This window comes from Bos taurus, chromosome 29, assembly GCF_002263795.3.
Source record: "Bos taurus isolate L1 Dominette 01449 registration number 42190680 breed Hereford chromosome 29, ARS-UCD2.0, whole genome shotgun sequence".
Classification (NCBI taxonomy): Eukaryota; Metazoa; Chordata; class Mammalia; order Artiodactyla; family Bovidae; genus Bos; species Bos taurus.
In genome coordinates, this window is record NC_037356.1 from 351054 (window position 1) to 373078 (window position 22025).

The window sequence follows — 22025 nt, forward strand, 5'->3', positions numbered from 1 at the left end:
TGGTCAACAAAAGAGTCCAAAGTTCAGTACTTGGATGCAATATCAAAAACGACAGAATGATCTTTGTTTGTTTCCAAGGCAAACCATTCAATATCAGAGTAATCCAAGTCTATGCCCCAACCAGTAATGCTGAAGAAGCTGAAGTTGAATGGTTCTGTGAAGACCTACAAGACCTTTTAGAACTAACACCCAAAAAAGATGTCCTTTTCACTATAGGGGACTGGATTTCAAAAGTAGGAAGTCAAGAAACACCTGGAGTAACAGGCAAATTTGGCCTTGGAATATGGAATGAAGCAGGGCAAAGGCTAATAGAGTTTTGCCAAGAGAACGCACTGGTCATAGCAAACACCCTCTTCCAACAACACAAGAGAAGACTCTACACATGGACATCACCAGATGTTCAACAACAAAATCCGATTGATTATATTCTTTGCAGCCAAAGATGGAGAAGCTCTATACAGTCAGCAAAAACAAGACCAGGAGCTGACTGTGGCTCAGACCATGAACTCCTTATTGCCAAATTCAGACTTAAATTGAAGAAAGTAGGGAAAACCACTAGACCATTCAGGTATGACCTAAATCAAATCCCTTATGATTATACAGTGGAAATGAGAAATAGATTTAAGGGCCTAGATCTGATAGATAAAGTGCCTGATGAACTATGGGCCGAGGTTCATGACATTGTACAGGAGACAGGGATCAAGACCATCCCCATGGAAAAGAAATGCAAAAAAGCAAAATGACTGTCTGGGGAGGCCTTACAAATAGCTGTGAAAAGAAGAGAAGTGAAAAGCAAAGGAGAAAAGGAAAAATATAAGCATCTGAATGCAGAGTTCCAAAGAATAGCAAGAAGAGATAAGAAAGCCTTCCTCAGCGATCAATGCAAAGAAATAGAGGAAAACAACAGAATGGGAAAGACTAGAGATTTCTTCAAGAAAATTGGAGATACCAAGGGAACACTTCATGAAAAGATGGGCTTGATAAAGGACAGAGATGGACCTAACAGAAGCAGAAGATATTAAAAGGTGGCAAGAATACACAGAAGAACTGTATAAAAAAGATCTTCATGACCCAAATAATCACGATGGCATGATCACTCACCTAGAGCCAGATACCCTGGAATGTGAAGTGAAGTGGGCCTTAGAAAGCACCACTACAAACAAAGCTAGTGGAGGTGATGGAATTCCAGCTGAGCTATTTCATATCCTGAAAGATGGTGCTGTGAAAGTGCTGCATTCAATATTCCAGCAAATTTGGAAAACTCAGTAGTGGCCACAAGGCTGGAAAAGATCAGTTTTCATTCCAGTCCCAAAGAAAGGCAATGCCAAAGAATGCTCAAACTACTACACAATTGCACTCATCTCACACGCTAGTAAAGTAATGCTCAAAATTCTGCAAGCCAGGCTTCAGCAATATGTGAACTGTGAACTTCCAGATGTTCAAGCTGTTTTTGAAAAGGCAGAGGAACCAGAGATCAAATTTCGAACATCCACTGGATCATGGAAAAAGCAAGAGAGTTCCAGAAAAACATCTATTTCTGCTTTATTGACTATGCCAAAACCTTTGACTGTGTTGGTCACAATAACTGTGGGAAATTTGGAAAGAGATGGGAATACCAGACCACCTGACCTGCCTCTTAAGAAACCTTTATGCAGGTCAGGAAGCAACGGTTAGAACTGGCCATGGAACAACAGACTGGTTCCAAATAGGAAAAGGAGTATGTCAAGGCTGTATATTGCCACCCTGCTTATTTAACTTATATGCAGAGTACATCATGAGAATCGCTGGGCTGGAAGAAACACAAGCTGGGATCAAGATTGCCAGAAGAAATATCAATAACCTGAGATATGCAGATGACAGCACCCTTATGGCAGAAAGTGAAGAGGAACTCAAAAGCCTCTTGAAAGTGAAAGAGGAGAGTGAAAAAGTTGGCTTAAAGCTCAACATTCAGAAAACTAAGATCATGGCATCTGGTCCCATCCCTTCATTGGACATAGATGGGAAAACAGTGGAAACAGTGCCTAACCCAATTTTGGGGGGTTCCAAAATCACTGTGGATGGTGACTGCAGCCATGAAATTAAAAGATGCTTACTCCTTGGAAGGAAAGTTATGACCAACCTAGATAGCATATTCAAAAGCAGAGACATTACTTTGCCAACAAAGGTCCATCTAGTCAAGGCTATGGTTTTTCCTGTGGTCATGTATGGATGTGAGAGTTGGACTGTAAAGAAAGCTGAGCACAGAAGAATTTATGCTTTTGAACTGTGGTGTTGGAGAAGACTCTTGAGAGTCCCTTGGACTGCAAGGAGATCCAACCAGTCCATTCTAAAGGAGATCAGCCCTGGGTGTTCTTTGCAAGGAATGATGCTAAAGCTGAAACTCCAGTACTTTGGCCACGTCATGCAAAAAGTTGACTCACTGGAAAAGACTCTGATGCTGAGAGGGATTGGGGGCAGGAGGAGAAGGGGACGACATAGGATGAAGTGGCTGGATGGCATCACCGACTCGATGGACGTGAGTTTGAGTGAACTCTGGGAGTTGGTGATGGACAGGGGGGCCTCGCGTGCTGCGATTCATGGGGTTGCAAAGAGTTGGACACAACTGAGAGACTGAACTGAACTGAGCAGTACTGAGCATGAGGGAACAGGTTTCGGGAGTGTGTGGGACAAGACTGGGTGCCTTACTGGCCTCAGCTCCACTATTGCCTTTCAGTTGAACTAGGCCCCAGGCCTTCTTGCAGTTGGGTTGGGGTCCGGTTGTCTCCAAACTGGCCAAGGGCTGGAGCAATGGGAGCAGTGTCAGAGGTAACGAAAGAGGAATCGGATGCATTTTCAAGTTGTTGCTTGGTCACACAGCTGTAGTGCCCCACAGAGAGAAACAGGCGCCTTGTGCCCCTAGGTCAGATATGCAGGTTCACACACAGAGTGTGTCTCTGTAGGAGCCAAGAATGTTCCTAACAAACTTAGGCTCACTGGGCTTTCCTGCAGAGCAAAGATGTGTGGATGTGGTTTTGCCTTCCCCTGGGAGTGTGGGTCCCCTACCTCGGCCCCAGGCTCAGGGGAAACAGCCCCTGAGGAAAAACCTCCAAGACGTGGTTTTCCCATCAGCTGGGAAGTGAAGTTTGCAGAATGCGGGGAAAGCGACCCTCCCTCAGGGAAAGAGAGGCAGCCAACAGCGTGTGTTTGCAAGCATGTATTTGGAAGGAACAGGTTAGCTTCTACAATGAGAGACCTCCAGATCTGCTCAGAGGACTGAAACTCAGGGCCAGGGCCAAGCTCAGAATCAGGGCTGAGCATCTCACATGCCATTTGCAAACCTTACAAAGACATTCCTAGCTTATAGCGGCATTGCCCATGAACGAGCAGGCTGCAGCAGTGTGTCAGGTATCTTTGGGCACCTTACTTAGGTCAACTCCACTATTGCCTTTCACGTGTATTTTGGCCCCTATGCCCAGTATCGAGGGGTGCCCACAGGGTGTTTTCCCTGAAGGATCCAAGAATGTTCCAGACAGGCCTAGGCTCACTAGCTGCTGCTAGGCTGCACATTATGCTATACTTATTGCTAACAGTAAAAATACCATTGGAGCTCTAATTAATTTTTGTTTTTGTTTTTGTTTTTGTTTTTTTACTTGCAATGCTAGTGATAGAACAAAGGCTGATATCTACATCAAACAGGGGAAACGTAATGGAAACTAAACAATTTAATGTAATAACATTGCCGTGCTATTACACAGTCAAATGGACATTCAAAAGAACATGATTCTTCTGAATGTTTATTTCAGAAAGTTAGAATTGGATGCCTGCAAACAATAAAACTAATAATGTATTAAAACATAATGTTAATAATATACAGTTGGTCATTCTTTTTCCTATTCTACCACAGCTAGTTGACTAGAAGTCAGCTTTAGTAACTATTACTAACGTGAGACCCTCATCAATAAGTGAAGATATATAGGAAAATCCATAATATATCTAAAAAACATCAAAGATAAAATGATGATAAAAAAATACAATGACATCTTAGATGGTATAAGAAATAGGATGATTATGAAAGCAAAGCCCATGATCACGTACAGGCCATGGAAGCCTGTGACTGTCACGAGTGTTGATTTCTCCTTTATCTGAGGTTGTAAAATGTGCTTTGTAAAATCCTGAGGTCTGCAGCAGTTGTAATCTCCTGAAGAGATTGCAATCAAAAGGGTTTCTAGAATATCCTGACGATTTCCATCTACCAGGCTGTGGTGAGCTCAAGCAATACATACTCCAGAGAACAGAAGACAGACATGTTAGGAAGTGGAAATGACTTCTAGTGCACTTAGGGAGAAAGTGCCTGTTGCTGCTCAGCCTAGTACAAGTGTAGAAGCAACACCTCAGTGATTCAACCTTTAAAGACTCTATACAAATGACAATGACTGGTAGGAATAAACTTTCAGAAGTGCCTTCTCAGACTTCCCGTCATAAACACAAGCATAATAAAAACACTGAGTTTTCATGGTCTCACACAAAATTAGACTCACTTATGACAATGGCCGAAGAGGCTCCTATAAGACATTGGGGCTGGGATTTACTGTAGGATGCACATCAGTTTAGTGCATTGCTATGTTATAGAAATATGTGTTATTGACAGGGTAATGACATATTCTGCAATAACACAGCAAATAACACTACAAATTCAAGGAACATGGCTACAATGACAATAGCTAACTTCATGATGGCTACTATTTGGTAGAGCTAGGATTGCCTCTCCCATTAAGTACTTAAATGGCCAACTGTGATATTAGCCATTAGTTTCTCACTGTAATTCTCACTTAGAAACCGAATCTAATACTTTCCATGCTTACTAGCACAAGAACAGTGAAAGATCCTTGTAGAAGACAGTCAGACAGACATGCTTCTGTTTTATCACAGAAGCTGCTTAGGACCAGTCCTCCTCACAGACAGATTGCTAGTTCCAAATTTACCGACAGTTATGCAGATATTCTTTACCAGTTGAGCCACCAGGGAAGCCCTAATAGCTCAGTTGGTAAAGAATCCGCCTGCAATGCAGGAGACCTCGTTTGATTCCTGGGTCGGGAAGATCCCCTGGAGAAGGGATAGGCTACCCACTCCAGTATTCTGGCCTAGAGAATGCCATGGACTGTATAGTCCATGGGGTCACAAAGAGTCAGGCATGACTGAGGCACTTTCACTTTCACATGCGGATATTTTTTTTTTTAATGTGGTAACAGATCTAATACCTTTATCAAGCTAACGAATGAGTAATATAAATATGAATAATCAACTTTGTCCTTCATAGGTATTACCGTCCAGTATTGCTTTGAGAGGAGTTGAACTACTCATTGTTAAAGAGAAACGATCCTTTCCTCTTTGAAACAATGGTGAAGCACTCAGTTGGATGTGGTGAATAAAATACTTAAGGATCTAATACATAAAAATGCAATAGGCAAAGCACATTATTTTTCCACTCCCTTTCTCAAAGGATGGAATATTTTGTATTTGCCCTGATTTTATGTCTTGACTTCATGTACAATTGTATATTGATATTTTTAGTTGAAATACAGTAGAACTAAGAATATTGATATGATACTAATAAACCATGTTAGTATGTGTTGTTGTCACATAGGATTCACAGATTTAAATTAACAGTTGTCAACGTAAAGGATTAATGCTATTTAGCTTCTTCATGAATCTATACCATGAATGAAGAGCTTTTCTCAACATATTTCACTGAGGGAACTACAAGGATGATAGGCATATTATGCTTCAACTCATGGATTTCTAAGCATTGCTCACAATACTGATCTGATTTTCAACATCAGGGTTCTTTCAGTGTCCTTGAACAGCATTTGTTTTTCTGTTCAGTTCAGTTCATTTTGGTCGCTCAGTCATGTCCGACTCTTTGCGACCCCACTGAACCACAGCATGCCAGGCCTCCCTGTTCATCACCAACTCCCAGAGTTTACCCAAACTCATGTCCATTGAGTCAGTGATGCCATCTAACCATCTCATCCTCTGTTGTCCCCTTTTCCTCCTGCCTTCAATCTTTCCCAACATCAGGGTCTTTTCAAATGAGTCAGCTCTTCGCATCAGGTGGCCAAAATATTGGAGTTTCAGCTTTAGCATCAGTCCTTCTGATGAACACCCAGAGCTGATTTCCTTGAGGATGGACTGGTTGGATTTCCTTGCAGTCCAAGGGACCCTCAAGAGTCTTCTCCAACACTACAGTTCAAAAGCATCCATTCTTCTGCACTCAGCTTTCTTTATAGTCCACTTATATATTCTGTATACAGAAGAAAAACACTCATAAGTATAAAACTTGTTCACATAAAACGAGTGTATGAATTGTTATCTTCCCAACCCAGGGATCAAACCCACATCACTTCCATCTCCTGCACTGGTAAGCAGATTATTTACCAACTGTGCCACCCAGGAATCAATATACATTTCAAGAACCACTGCCATCAGCTTCTCCTGTTCATGACCGAAGCAGGAGAAAGAACACTGGAAGAAGTACTCCTAAGTGTATTATTTAGTCAAGGAACTATTATGCTGGGTATTCCAGTTATTACTGGGACAAGTCAGTTCCTCCAATGATGATGGGTATAACTGAAAAATTCTTACAAATTCATGGGATGCAATGTCTACATGATAAATGTGTTCATCTTATGCTACTGCTTCAGGTATGCCTGCTTCAGCATGAAGGACTGCACTTAAAGGGATGCCTACTCTTCCAGCTCAAGCAACAGATACTGAAGTGCAGATAATTGTCCTTTGTTGAAAAGGATCAGCAGTTTGTCAACATATGTAACATGCTAGAGCAAGCCTTGGGATGCAACTCTAAAAACAGGGTAGGCCCTCTTTTTGCCAAGCTGTACGATAAAATATAAATCAAAAAAAGAAGAGATTCCTTAAAAAACTGGAAATAGAACTGCCTTATGACCCAGAAGTCCCACTGCTGGGCATACACACTGAGGAAACCAGAATTGAAAGAGACACATGTACCCCAATGTTCATTGCAGTGCTGTTTACAATAGCCAGGACATGGAAGCAACCTAAATGTCCATCAGCAGATGAATAGAAAGCTGTGGTACATATACACAATGGAGTATTACTCAGCCATTAAAAATAATACATTTGAATCAATTCTAATGAGATGGATGAAACAGGAGCCTATTATACAGAGTGAAGTAAGCCAGAAAGAAAAACACCAATACAGTATACTAACGCATATATATGGAATTTAGAAAGATGGTAACAATAACCCTGTACACAAGACAGCAAAAGAGACACAGATGTATATCACAGTCATTTGAACTCTGTGGGAGAGGGAGAGGGTGGGATGATTTGGGAGAATGGCATTGAAACATGTATGATATCATATAAAAAATGAATCACCAGTCCAGGTTCGATGCAGGATACAGGATGCTTGGGGCTGGTGCACTGGGATGACCCAGAGGGATGGTATGGAGAGGGAGGTAGGAGGGGGCTTCAGGATGGGGAGCACATGTACACACGTGGAGGATTCATGTTGATGTATGGCAAAACCAATACAATATTGTAAAGTAATTAACTTATAATAATTTTTTTTGGCTTTTATTTTTTATTTTATTTTATTTTTTAACTTTAAATATTGTATTGGTTTTGCCATACATCAAAATGAATCCACCACAGGTATACATGTGTTCCCGATCCTGAACCCTCCTCCTTCCTCCCTCCCCATACCATCCCTCTGGGTCATCCCAGTGCACCAGCCCCAAGCATCCAGTATCATGCATCGAACCTGGACTGGTGATTCATTTTTTATATGATATCATACATGTTTCAATGCCATTCTCCCAAATCATCCCACCCTCTCCCTCTCCCACAGAGTCCAAAAGACTGTTCTATACATCAGTGTCTCTTTTGCTGTCTTGTATACAGAGTTATTGTTACCATCTTTCTAAATTCCATATATATGCGTTAGTATACTGTATTGGTGTTTTTCTTTCTGGCTTACTTCACTCTGTATAATAGGTTCCAGTTTCATCCATCTCATTAGAACTGATTCAAATGTATTCTTTTTAATGGCTGAGTAATACTCCATTGTGTATATGTACCACTGCTTTCTTATCCATTCATCTGCTGATGGACATCTAGGTTGCTTCCATGTCCTGGCTATTATAAACAGTGCTGCAATGAACATTGGGGTACACGTGTCTCTTTCAATTCTGGTTTCCTCAGTGTGTATGCACAGTAGTGGGATTGCTGGATCATAAGACGGTTCTATTTCCAGTTTTTTAAGGAATCTCCACACTGTTATCCATAGTGGCTGTACTAGTTTTCATTCCCACCAACAGTTTAAGAGGGTTCCTTTTTCTCCACACCTTCTCCAGCATTTATTGCTTGTAGACTTTTGGATCACAGCCATTCTGACTGGCGTGGAATGGTACCTCATAGTGGTTTTGATTTGCATTTCTCTGATAATGAATGATGTTGAGCATCTTTTCATGTGTTTGTTAGCCATCTGTATGTCTTCTTTGGAGAAATGTCTATTTAGTTTTTGGCCCATTTTTGGATTGGGTCATTTATTTTTCTGGAATTGAGCTGTAGGAGTTGCTTGTATATTTTTGAGATTAACCTCTACTTAAAATAAATAAATTTAAATTAAAAAAATAAAAAGTTTAGGCCCTCTTTTTGCCAAGCCCTGTGATAAAATACAAATAGAAAAAAAAAAGAAAGAAAGAAAGAAAGAAAAATAGCAACGATTTTGTCAGGACTGCCTCACTTTTTCTTTCTGGATGGCAGGAAGCAGACACTGAAGCCAGATGACTGTAGGATTTAATTGTGAGCTAACATTGGGTGGGGTGGAAGCTCATCACTCTAGTAAGAATGTGGCTCAATTAAACCGTTTGACTTTCATTCTCTTCATGCACATAGAGTTCTATAATCCTTCTTTAAGGAATTCAATAAGTTATACTTCCTTACACCTTCACAATCTCTTGGTTTACACGAATGTCAATTCCTAGACCAGCACTTATACAATGAGTATTACAGGTAGTAATAGTGCATAAATGATGATGAGAAATGACAGGAAGTTTATTTTTTATCTGTTTGACTTCTCTATTTTTATATAATCAAGCAATGAAATATACTTATGGATGTGAATATTTTAGTGGCGTGTATAATACATGTTGACTAATGCTATAATAACTCATAGTGTTGCCACAATAATTGTCATGGTATTATGTCTTTTTTATATATTCCGTTTGAGATTCTGTTCCATTATACATTATCAGAAGATATTCAATACAGTTTCCTAAACTATACGGTAGGTCCTTGTGGTTTCTTTCATATATAGTACTATGCAGTTGTTAACAATTCAAATGAAAACTGGTACACAAATATTCATAGTGACCTTATTCACAATAGCCCAAAAGTAGAACGCATTCAAGTGTCTATCAGTGGGTGAATGAATATGCAACACAGGGTATATTCAAAAGCTTGAACAGTATTCTACCATACAAAAAGATAAACTGAAATGGTTCTGCCACTGAGCAAGACATTACAGAAATTACTCCAAAACTAACACATGGAATAAATAGATATTTCAATTCTAATTCATGCTTTGTACCCAAAAGGTTTGGAAAAGGGGGCTGAAAAAGCACGTACTTCTGCAGTCATAGTCACAACAGCATGATTAACACTGTCCAACAAACAGAAGCAATCTAAGTGTCCATGGACAGCCAATTCCATAAACAAACTGTGGTATACACACAATGGAATATGATTCGGCCCTTCAAAGTCGGTAATTCTGACAATGCTACAATGTGGACAAACCTTATGGTCATTATATTAAGTGAAATAAACCAGACCAAAAAAGGACAAACGTTCTGTGATTCCACTAGTATGAGATATCCAAACAAGTCAAATCCAAAGCCAGAAGAAGCAGAAAGTGATTCCCAGGGATTGAAGACAGTTCATGTTTCACGGAACCCACCCAGTTTCCCTTGGGGAAACTGACTTCCCGTGACATCTCCAAAACCAATTATACAAATAATTGGAATCCATATCCAGTCAAATGAATGTAGACATAATTTTACAATTTATACCAACCTCACTCAAACTTCTCAACAGACAAAAGGCAAAACTGTGTCTATGGTACTTCAGCTTTGCTTAAAACTGTATCTACAGTACCTCAGTCTTGCTTATGAAATTTAACCCAAAAAAAAGGAAAAAAAACACTAAAATCTATCCAAAAAAGGACGTAAAATTTATAACATGAACTTTAAAAAAATATAAATTTAAACCGTGAAAAATCTTATTCACAAAACTTAAACACAAGCCACAGAGAAATATATTTGCAAAATACATATTTGATAAAGAATTGTACCCCAACCATACCAAAAAATCTAGAACAAACAACCTCATTAAAAATGTATAAATCTTTCCAGCTTACTTCACCAATACAGTATACTAATGCATATATATGGAATTTAGAAAGATGGTAACAATAATCCTGTATACAAGACAGCAAAAGAGACACTGATGTATAGAACGGTCTTTTGGACTCTGTGGGAGAGGGAGAGGGTGGGATGATTTGGGAGAATGGCATTGAAACATGTATAATATCATATATGAAACGAGTCGCCAGTCCAGGTTCGATGCACGATACGGGATGCTTGGGGCTGGTGCACTGGGATGACCCAGAGGGATGGTATGGGGAGGGAGGAAGGAGGAGGGTTCAGGATCGGGAACACATGTATACATGTGGTGGATTCATTTTGACATATGGCAAAACCAATACAATATTGTAAAGTTAAAAAATAAAATTTTAAAAAAATGTATAAATCTGACCGCCTGGCCAAAGAAAAGAGATAGATAGTAAATCAGCATATCAAAAATACTCAAAATAATATATCATTAGGAAATTATAAACTAAAACAACACTGAAGTAGCACTGCACACCTATTAGATTCAGTAAACTCAAAAAAGTGGGGCAGGGCTTCTCTGGTGGCTCAGTGGTAAAGAATATGTGTGACGATGCAAGACATTCAAGTCTGATCCCTTACCCAGGAAGATCCCACATGCCAGAGAAACTTAGCTGGATTTTTCCACAGCTAAATAAGGCTCACCTGTGATCTGAACACTACATGTCTAGCACTTACTAAACAGCTTTGAAAAAGTGTCCAGACAAAAAGTATCACACAATTATACAGAGCAGCTCTACTTGTAACAGCTAAAAACTTTCAAATATCAGGATGTCTTCGGTCGAAGACTGTGTAAGCAAATTGGGATACATCCAAAGTGAAGGGGAGCAAATGCTACCCCAAAATGTACCTCTTCAGCATGAGGATTAGTTGGACTTAACTTTTTTTTTTTTAAGAGGACACATGATCATCTCTGAAACCCAAGTTCAAGATGGCTCTTCTGTGAGTCACATTTACAAGAGAAATCTCATTTCAAAGGAATCCTCAGTATATATCAGATAGAAGGATGACAGTCTTGTGAAACTTTTTTTTTTTATCTATAGGGAAAGTTAAGACGTAAATCTGTACAAAGACCATACCCTTCCTTTCCTTTGGTTTTATTTTTTAATATTGATTTGTTTTTGTATTTGGCTGCACCAGGTTGACATTCGTTGAGGCAAGCCAGATATTTAGCTAAAGCATACGAACTCTTCGTTGTGGCATGGGAGATCTAGTTCTCGGATCAGGGATTGAACCTGGGCCTCCTTCTTTGGGAGTGTCCAGTCTTAGCAACTGGACCACCAGGAAGCCCCTGTTTTGTTTTTAGATGAAGATGGTATCTAAGGTGATATCTTGGGCCATTTCAGTACTGACTCAGTTTCCTGAGTTTCTCCAAAACACACATAAGATACACATTATTAAACTGCTTTGCAAAACATGTAAAGGTAGTTGATACTACAACACTGTATGCTTACAAATATCTAAATGGTAAATGACATGTCATTTATTTTTAATTACTATGGGCAACAAAAAGAATGCAGGATTCATACATGTTACAACATGAATAAACATTAAAACCATTTTTAGTGAAAAATATCCATATAGAAAAGGCCACCAAGATCCCATATTCACCATGTCTGCTTTAAATCCATGAACTTTGTCCAAATAACTGAAAATCTCAGTAACGCTCTAAAAAAATAAATAAATAAATGATGAGGAAAAGGATGGGAAGAAAAGATATATTCATACAACTGAACAATTGCTGAAAGGGAAGTGGGGCTGTGGATTATATTACACTGTAGAAACCATATGATTTCCTGATTTTGGAGATTATGTGCTGGTTCTGCAGGAGAATGCACCAATTTTGGATAAAACACATAGAGTATTTTAGATGATGTGGCAAATGTGAGCACTTTTTGCTAGGAGTTTTCTGTATGTTTTAAATTACTGGAAAGTAAATTATGTTTCAAAACAACCAAGTCAATACCATAAAAGAAAATCAGATTAGACAGGCATGAAACTTTCCTATAGGGGCCAAGACTTACCCAGACGAAGTTCAAGGGAAGCTGTGATGTTAACTGCCCTTGAAGGAGTCCACATGGAATGAAGAAGTACTGTGGGAAGTCTATTAGTAACCACCATGCCTTGGGTCCTCTGGATGACCTATTGCAGGAGAAACAAATTTTACAAATAAAAATTTCCCTGTAACTTCACAAAAAGTTGTTAGACTACACTCGGTAAAGTTGAATAATTTCTGGTCAATTTACAATCATATAGAATACTACAATTTACAATCCCAATCAATATACAAAATCACTTGCTTTTCTATATACTAATAACAATCAGAAAACAAAATTAAGAAAATCCCATTTATAATTGCATCAAAAATAATAACACATCTAGCAACAAACTTAATCAAGGACATAAAAGACCAGTAGTCAGAAAACTAGAAAGCACTTGTAAAGAAACCAAAGAAAATACAAATAAACAGAAAACTATTCCATGCTCATGCACTGGAACAATGAGGAATTAAAATGTTCATTCCAACCAAAGCTATCAACAAATACACTGACTGCAATCACACAATAATATTCAATGGCATTTTTCACAGAAATAGAAATATTCCTAATATTAGGCTGCTAATATTGAACAGGACCTTAAACGGCCAAAAAGACTCTGAGAAAGAAGAACACAGCTGGAGGCATCTTCCTCTCCAACTTCAAACTACATCATGGAGCTGTAGTAACCACCACAGTGAGGAACAGGCAGGAACACAGATACATGGACTCCAGGAAAGAAGAGAGAGCCCAGGAATGAACCCACATGGGCGTGGTCAGTTCATGAAAATCAAACCAGGAACGAGCGAAGAGGAAAGGACAGTCTTCTTAAGAAACAGTGACGGAAAACTGACCACCTACTCGAAAGAACATCAGTGAAGGTCGTCCTCTAGATCATCTAACAGAAATTGAACTGAAAACCCACCATTTTGCACATGGAGCTCTTTGCCCCTCTGAGTCCTCTGAGATGGACCTCCTGTCAGCATTCAACTGGACACAGAAAACATCTACTTCGTCCTCATTTTCCCCTCTTGCAGCACCTCCCTGCTGGCAGGCACTGAGGCAACCCCGTTCCTCTCAGCAACCCCGTTATCCAGGAGCCCAAGACCCGTGACAGCCCTCAAGAGACAAAGCTCCCATGAGCTGGTCACCCAGCCCAGCCTGAAGGCAAAGCATCCTGCATCCACGTGTCAGAGGGGGTTTTGGTTCCCCCTGCGGAGAGAGAGCCAGAGAAAAGCGGGTAGCCCCATGCTCACAGACCTCAGAGGGCTCACCCAGAAGCAGCTCTGCTGCGAGCACTCAGACTGGAAGCCCAAACTGAAATGGAGCAGAATAGCTCCAAGACCCTCCTCAAAACATGGCTAAGGAGCAATCAGAGTCTGTATGGAATGCATCCATAAAAAGGAGCACATTTGAATCAGTTCTAATGAAAGGGATGAACCTAGAGCGTATTAAACAGGGAAGTCAGTCAGAAAGAGAAAAACATGGAATTGAGAAGGATGGGTCTGACGAATCTGTTCACATAGCAGCAACGGAGATGCAGACATAGAGAACAGACTTACGGGCAAGGGTGGGGAACAAGAGGGAGAGGGTGAGATGAATGGAGAGAGCAGCATGGATGCATGTACACCAACACTGGTAAATAGAAAACCAGTGGGAATTTGCTGTATAACTCAGGGAACTCAAACTGGGGCTCTGTAATAACCTAGAGAAGTGGTGATGGATGGGATGTGGGAGGGAGATTCAAGAGTGAGGGGACACACATACACCTATGGTTAATTCATGTTGATGTATGACAAATCAAACCAATATTGTAAAGCAATGATCAATCAACTAAAACTAAATAACTGCTAAAAAAAAAAAAAAGGTGAAATGAACAGAAACACAAACTTTGCAACTAACACCATAATTCAATTTAAAAAACTATACAATTTGAGAAAACAACAAAAGATCTACATGACCTTTGGTCTGGTGATGAGTTCTAACACACAACAAAAAAGCCAACTTACCAAATTAGGAATATAAATTATTTAAAACATTGACTTTTACAATTTTATACATTTACTCTGTGAAGGACCTTATTTGATAGAGACAAACTGTTAAATGAACCACTGACCACCCACCCTTGCCAGGCAACAGAGAAAAGAAAACACTTGCAGGAGTCATCTTACAACAGGAGGTCCTGGTAAGGAACAAGGAACTAACAAGCTACCACCAACCAGAATTCTGGAGAGGTCAAAAAGAGATGGCAGACTGCAGTCCAGAGGTCCTACCAACTTCCCAGGATCCTCCTCACTGGAATCCATCTCGGCTGAGTGATGCATGTGCCCCCAGGAAGGATTCCAATTCAGAATGTCTGGCAAAAGACAAACCAGAAACTAACCCAATGACCAGAAAACCTGGGACGGTGAGCCACGTGGCAGAGCAGTTTTCTCTGTTTCCCTCACCCTCCTGCCCTCCACCCCGGCAGCCCTTCTCAATGAAATCTCTTGCTTGGATGGCACCTCCTCTCCTTGGACAATTCATTTCCAAGTGTCAGACAAGAACCCACTCTCAAGCCCTGGAAGGGATCCCACTTCCTTCATCAAAACCACAATCCAGGAGAAAATATCTTCCAAATGCTACCTAGTAGAGAAGGCAATGGCACCCCCTCCAGTATTCTGGCCTCAGAAATCCCAGGGACAGAGGAGCTTGGTGGGCTACAGTCCAACAGCAGGGCATTTCTGAGGGGAGAAAACAGTCCCGGGGAAGCTGAGGCACTTACCAAAGGCCCCAGGGCTTTGGATGGCACAGCCAGAACTGTGGCTGAGGACTCCAAGCTGCCAGGACTCTTGATCCTGGCCTCTCTCACCAAGTACATGTGTGGAAAACTAGAATCAAAAATATGCCTGAGGGCTTCTCTGGTGGCTCTGTGGTAAAGAATCTGCTTGCCAGTGATGGAGATGCAGGTGTGATCCCTGCTATGGGAAGATCCCACATGCTATGGAGCCCGTGTGCCACAACTGCCAAGCCTGTGTTCTAGATCCTGGAAGTCATAATGCCGAGTTCACATACTGCAACCACTGAAGCCTATGAGCCTGTGCCCCACAACAAGAGGAGCCACTGCAGTGAGAAGCCCACACACCACTAGTTATGGCCCATGCTCACCTGAACTAGGGAAAAGCCCACACACAAAGACTCAACACAGCCAAAAATAAATAAAATTGCTTTCCTTAAAAATGCATATCTGACAAAAATCTGTACTCAAATTGTCCAAGAACACTAGAGCAAACAAGCCCATTCATAATTAGTAAAGATTGAAATAGACACCTGGCCATGGAGGGTATACTGATAGTAAACTAGCCTACAGAAGCATATGCAAGATACTGGTGGGATGCATGCACAGCCCCCTTTGGAAGACAGTCTGACAGTTTTTTCAGTAACCACATGGGACAAGCACTGAATTCTATACATGACAAGTGGTGGAAGCCAGGTTTCTTACCATTGGAATGGGAAGTTACAGAGAAACAAAAGGAAAGGTTACAAGATCCACGGAGACATCATGACAAATTACCTTTAACTGAATATGTTCAAAGGTAAGCTGGAATACATGTATACATTTCCAAGTATTGTCAGCTGAGCATATTTAGCTCCTACATGTATGTTTTACATATCATTCTCTAATGAAAGGGAACAGGAAATGTCCCTGGTGGTCTGGTGGTAAAGGATGTGCCTACCAATGCAGGGAACACAGGTTCAATTCCTGGTGCTAGAAGATTCCACATGTGCAGGGGCTACTAAGCCCCCGTACAACTATTGAAGTACTTGCATGCTCCAGACCCCATGTTCTGCAACCAGAGAAAGCGCTGCACAATGAGAAGCCATGGCACAGCAATTAGAGGGCAGCCTCTGTTCACTACAGCTAGACATCTTGCAACAGAGATAATAGCATAGTCAAAAATAATTCAATTTTTTTTAAAAAAGGACAGAATTTCTTTGAATAAATGATTGAGACTAGGGGTAAGGCAGTAAATATATGAGCCAGGATAATCTTAATGTATGAGAAAGTAAAGAAAGTAAAGACAACTATCAAGCTGTCCAAACGGATAAAAATGAATGATTACACAGTTTAATCTGTATACAGTAGCAAATAATAATCTTAAAAGGAATTTAAAAAAATAATTCCCTTTCAGTAATGTCAACATTAATAAAATACATTGCCATGGATGTAACAAGGATGACAAGACTCACACACTGGAAATTATACACAATTGCTGAAAAATATGCTGAATACATGTACAGATATACCATAGTGATGGAAAGACTTAAGATGACAATACCATGGAATTCATCTCCAATCTGAAATGAAGATTCAGTATGAATTACAAAAGACTGAAAGGTCATTGCTGAAACATGAAAGGCACCAGGACTCTTGGCCTCCAAAGGAGAAGAATTCAATCCAGGGCCAGTTGACGAAGCTTGATCGCTCAGAGGTTTTGTGTCATAAAGTTTTATTAAAGTATAAAAGAGATAGGGAAAGCTGCTGACATAGACATCAGATGGGGGCAGTAAGAGTACCCCCTGCTGGTCTTTAGCCAGATGTTATACAGCTGCTAGCAGTCTGTTAAGGAAAGAAAGGCAGTGTCTCAGAGAATGGCACCAGGCCCCTCACGCACAACATGCATCGAGATAACATTGGCAGCAGGTGAGTCATCCCGGGCCATAAAATGATTGACATGAATCTTGAAGAAAGGCATATTTCCAGGCAAATATATCGTTTCATTAACATAGATTAGGAGAACAAGGTATGTGTAAGACATACTGGTTTGTCAAGTCAGTTCTGAGCCTTTAGGGGGAACAAATCTGAAGACAGAGTCTAGCAGAAATACATAGTATATTAACATAGCTTAAGACAAACATTTCCTTATGAAAAAATGCATTGCTTAGCTCAAGGTTTGAGAAAAGTTAAGTTCCGGTGGAGCCAGGAGTCGTCATGGCAACACAGAATTTTCAGAGAAACCTCCTTTTAAATTTGTATCAAGAAGGGGGAAAAAATGTAACACTAATTTGTTTCCTCCGGCTGCTTAAGAGAGAGAGAAAAAAACGTCTGACACTTGCAGCCTATTTCCTCTGTCTGGAGACCCCTGGCCTTCCTGCCTGTTACCCTTTCAGGGCCTTTAGGAAGTAATACACAAGCTGACCCTAACATACACGTGGAATGACAAGGGACTCCAAAGAGCCAGAACAATCCCATGAGTCTGCAGTTCTAATGTCCTCTGGTATGCTGTGCTAAGTCGCTTCAGTCATGTCTGACTGTCAGAGCCTGCCAGGCTCCTCTGTCCATGGGAATTTTCCAGGCAAGAATACTGGAGTGGGTTGCCATGCCCTCCTCCAGGGGATCTTCCCAACCCAGGGACTGGATTCCTGCATTGGCAGGGAGATTCTTTACCACTAGCACCACCTGTGGCAAAAGTGCCTAAATAGACATCAGGGAAACCCAGTTAGGAGAAGGGACTCAAAGGAAAGGAAGTGAGAGAAGGAGACTCTTAGTCACACTCAAAGAAGCCTGGCAGGTAGTTTTGCAGGTGGAAGAGGAGGAGGAAGCAGGCTGGAGGTGTGTAGAAGATGAAAGAGGGAACTAAAGCAGGGGTCCCCAACCTCTAGGATCTAATGATCTGAGGTGGAGCTGATGAAATCATACTAGATTTCATACTAGGCCACTCAGCTGTGTCCAGTCCTTTGTAGTCCAACAGGCTCCTCAGTCCATTGAATTCTTCAGGCACGAACACTGGAGTGGACTGTCATTTCCTTCACCAGTAGATCTTCCAGCCCAGGGATTGAACCCGGGTCTCCTGCACTGCAGGCAGACTCTTTACCAATGGAGCCACCAGGGAACAGAAAGAGAAATAGAGTGCACAATAACTGAACTACACTTGAAACATCCCAAAATCTTCCCCCACCCCTGTCTGTCAAAAAAATTATCTTCCAAAAAAACTCCCGAGGTCAAGGAAGGAACTTCAAGTGTACTTATCTGTCACAGGTTGCTGGCTTAGGGAGATGCTGAAGCAGGGGGTCTTTAGGGGTAGAATCTCCCTTGTGTGGGGTCAACAAACCTCCAATAGCCTTGGTGATGATGGGAGAGATTTGTTTCATTTTTTAAAAAAATATCCTTGTGGAATAAACTTAGAACTAGCAATTCTCTTACAGTCTTCTTAATAAAAAGTTTTCTTTCTTATTGATCTGTGAAGTATCAACTATTACAATCACTGCTCTAATATACCTCATGGTGTTGCTGATACTATGGATATAATTATATGAAATAGAACTTATTCAATAAAAATGAAGCATCTGCCCTGTGCCCAGCACATTCCAAGGGTTGGGGAGGAAATGAAATACTCATTAAGATGCACAGCTGCTAGACACATTCTCTAAAAGAGCCTTTTACATTCCACCCAAGTTTATTCTCAATGTCAGCACTTGCCAATTAATGACCATGCTGGGTAGGAAGCTCATTAAAACCCAGGAGCCAGGATTCCTGGAAAGATATCCCATTCTCCCCTGGACAGTGCCTTTCCAGTCGAACTAGGCATCAGGCCTACTTGGAGATGGGTTTAGGTCCGGTTGTCTCCAAACTGCCAAGGGTTAGAGCGATGGGAGCTCTGTAAGAGGTAAGGGAAGAGCATCGGATGGATTTTTAAACTGTTGATCAGCTTCACAGATACAGCACCCCAGGGAGAAAATCAGGCACCCTGTGCCCCTAGGAAGGGTATGCAGCTTCACACAGAGTGTGCCTTCATAGGTGCGAAGAATGTTCCTGACAGACTTAACCTCACTAGAGCTCTCCTACAGAGCAAAGAGGTGTGGATGAAGTTTTGCCTTTCCTTGTGAGTGTGGGTCTCCTACTTTGGCCCCAGGCTCAGGGGAAACATCCCCTGAGGAAAGACCTCCAAGAAGCACTTTTTCCCCAGGCTGGGAAGCAGAGTTTGCAGGATGAAGGCAAAGCGACCCTCCCTTATAGAAGAGGCAGCCAACTGCGTGTGTTTGCAAGCCTGTATTTGGAAGGAACATGTTAGCTTCTACAACAGGAGACCTCAAGATCTGCTCAGAAGACCGAAATTCCAGAGTCAGGGCCGAACATCTCTCCTGCCCTTTGCGAGCCTTGAAAAGACATTCCTGGTGTCTAGCATTACTGCCCATGAAGGGGCAGGCTGCGGGAGTGTGTGAGACATGACTGGCGCCTTACTGGCCTCAGCTCTGCTATTGCCTTTCCAGTCGAACTAGACCCCAGGCCTACTTGGATAGGGAGTGGGGCCTGGTTGTCTCCAAAATGCCAAGGGCTAGAGCAATGTGAGCTCTGTTGCAGTTAAAGGAAGAGCAATTGGATAGCTTTACAAGCTGTTGCTTGGATGCACAGCTTCAGTGCTCCTCGCAGAGAAACAGGAACCTTGGGCACCTATGCTGGGTATGCAGGTTCACAAACAGTGTCTCCATAGGAACCAAGAATGTTCCTGACACACTTAGGCTCACTAGAGCTCTCTTACACAGGAAAGACTTGTGGATGTGGTTTTGCCTTCCCCTGTGAGTGTTGGCCCCTACCTCGGTCCCAGGCTCAGGGGAAACAGCCCCTGATAAAAGAACTCAAGGAAGCCCTTTTCCGGCAGGCTGTTAAGTGGAGTTCGCAGGATGCAGGGAAAGCGAGTCTCCTTTGCAGGAGCAGAGGCAGCAAACCGGCATGTCTTTGCAAGCCTGTATTTGGAAGGAAAGGGTTAGCTTCTACAAGGGGAGACCTCAAGATCTGCTCAGAAGACCAAAATTTCAGAGTCAGGGTCAAGATTCTCCTCTGCCCTTTGCGAGCTTTGCAAAGACATTCCTAGCTTCTAGCATTACTGCCCATGAAGGAGCCGGCTGCGAGAGTGAGACATGAATGGGGGCTGTACTGGCCTAAGCTCCGCTACTGCCTTTCCAGTCGAACTAGGCCCCAGGCCTACTTGGGTAGGGGGTGGGGTCCGGTTCTCTCCAAACTGCCAAGGGATAAAGCAATGGGAGTTCTGTCAGAGGTAAGGCAATAGCAATCGGATAGATTTTCAAGCTGTTGCTTGGCCACACAGCTTTAGCGCCCCCATGGACAGAAACAGGCGCCCTGTGTCACTATATGGGGTACGCAGTTTCAGACACAGAGTGTGTATCTGTAGGAGCGAAGAATGTTCCTGACAGATGTAGGCTCACTAGAGCTCTCCTAGGAGCAAAGAGATGTGAAGATTTGCTTTACCCTGTGAGTGTGGGTCCCTACCTCAGCCCTAGGCTCAGGGGTAACAGCCTCTGAGGAAAGACCTCCAGGAAGCGTTTTTCCTGCAGGTGGGAAGATGAGTTCGCAGAATGTAGGGAAAGTGAGCCTCCCTCGTCGGGGAGGGAGCCAACTGGCGTGTGTTTGCAAGCCTGTTTTTGGAAGGAACAGGTTAGCTTCAACAACGGGAGCCATGCAGATCTTCTCAGAGGACAGAAATTCCTAGCTTCTAGTAGTACTGCCACTGAAGGAGCAGGCTGCGGGGGTGAGTGAGACATGACTGGGTGCCTTACTGGCCTCAGCTCTGATATTGCCTTACCAGATGAACTAGAACCCAGGCCTACTTAGACAGGGGTTGGGGTCCGATTGTTTCCAAAGTGCCAAGGGCTAGAGCAATGGTAGCTCTGTCATAGGTAAGGCAAGAGTAATCTGCTGGATTTTCAAACTGTTGCTTGGCCACACAGCTTCAGCGCCACATGGAGAGAATCAGGCAGCCTGTGCGCCTAGTTGGGCATGCAGTTTCACACACAAAGTGTGTCTCCATAGGAGCCAAGAATGTTAATAACAGACTTAGGTTTACTAGAGGTCTCCACAGAACAAAGACGTGTGGATGTGGATTTGCCTTCCCATGAATGTGGGACCCCCACCTCGGCCCCAGGCCCAGGGGAAACAGCCCGTGAGGAAAGCCCTCCAAGAAGTGCTTTGCCAGAAGCTGGGAAGTGGAGTTCATAGGATGTGGGGAAAGAGAGCCTCCCTTGGGGAAGAAGAGGCAACCTACTAGTGTGTGTTTTCAAGCCTAAATTTGGAAGGAATGGGTTAGGTTCTACAACTGGAGCCCTCCAGATCTGCTCAGAGGACCAAAATTCCAGTCAAGCCAAGATTTTCCTCTGCCCTTGAGAAACTTGCAAAGATACTCCTAGCTACTAGCATTACTGCACATGAAGGAGCAGGCTGTTGGAGTGTGTGAGACATGACTGGGGCCATACTAGGCTCAGCTCTGCTATTGCCATTCCATTCGAAATAGGACCCAGGCCTACTTGGAGAGGGGTTAGGGTCCGGTTTTTTCCAAACTGCAAAGGGCTACAGCAATGGGAGCTCTGTCAGAGGTAAGGCAAGAGTAATTGGACGGATTCTCAAGCTGATGCTTGGCCTCACATCTTCAGCACCACAAGGAAAGAATCAGGCTCCGTATGCCCCTATGTTGGGTATGCAGCTGCACACAGAGTATGTCTCCATAAGAGCCAAGAATGTTCCAGACAG

The 22025-nt window shown here is 42.2% G+C and overlaps 1 protein-coding gene across 1 annotated transcript in view; it reads right to left on the reverse strand.

The window, feature by feature from the left end:
* LOC789688 (ankyrin repeat domain-containing protein 26-like) overlaps nt 1-20960 on the reverse strand; it is a 64869-nt gene extending 43909 nt beyond the window's left edge. The window contains 7 exon segments of the mRNA XM_024987374.2: nt 2707-2856; nt 4075-4177; nt 12491-12608; nt 15267-15372; nt 20078-20227; nt 20369-20502; nt 20772-20960. Of these exon segments, the coding sequence (XP_024843142.1) occupies nt 2707-2856; nt 4075-4177; nt 12491-12608; nt 15267-15372; nt 20078-20227; nt 20369-20502; nt 20772-20960 (950 nt within the window).
* Between the last annotated feature and the right edge of the window lie 1065 nt (nt 20961-22025).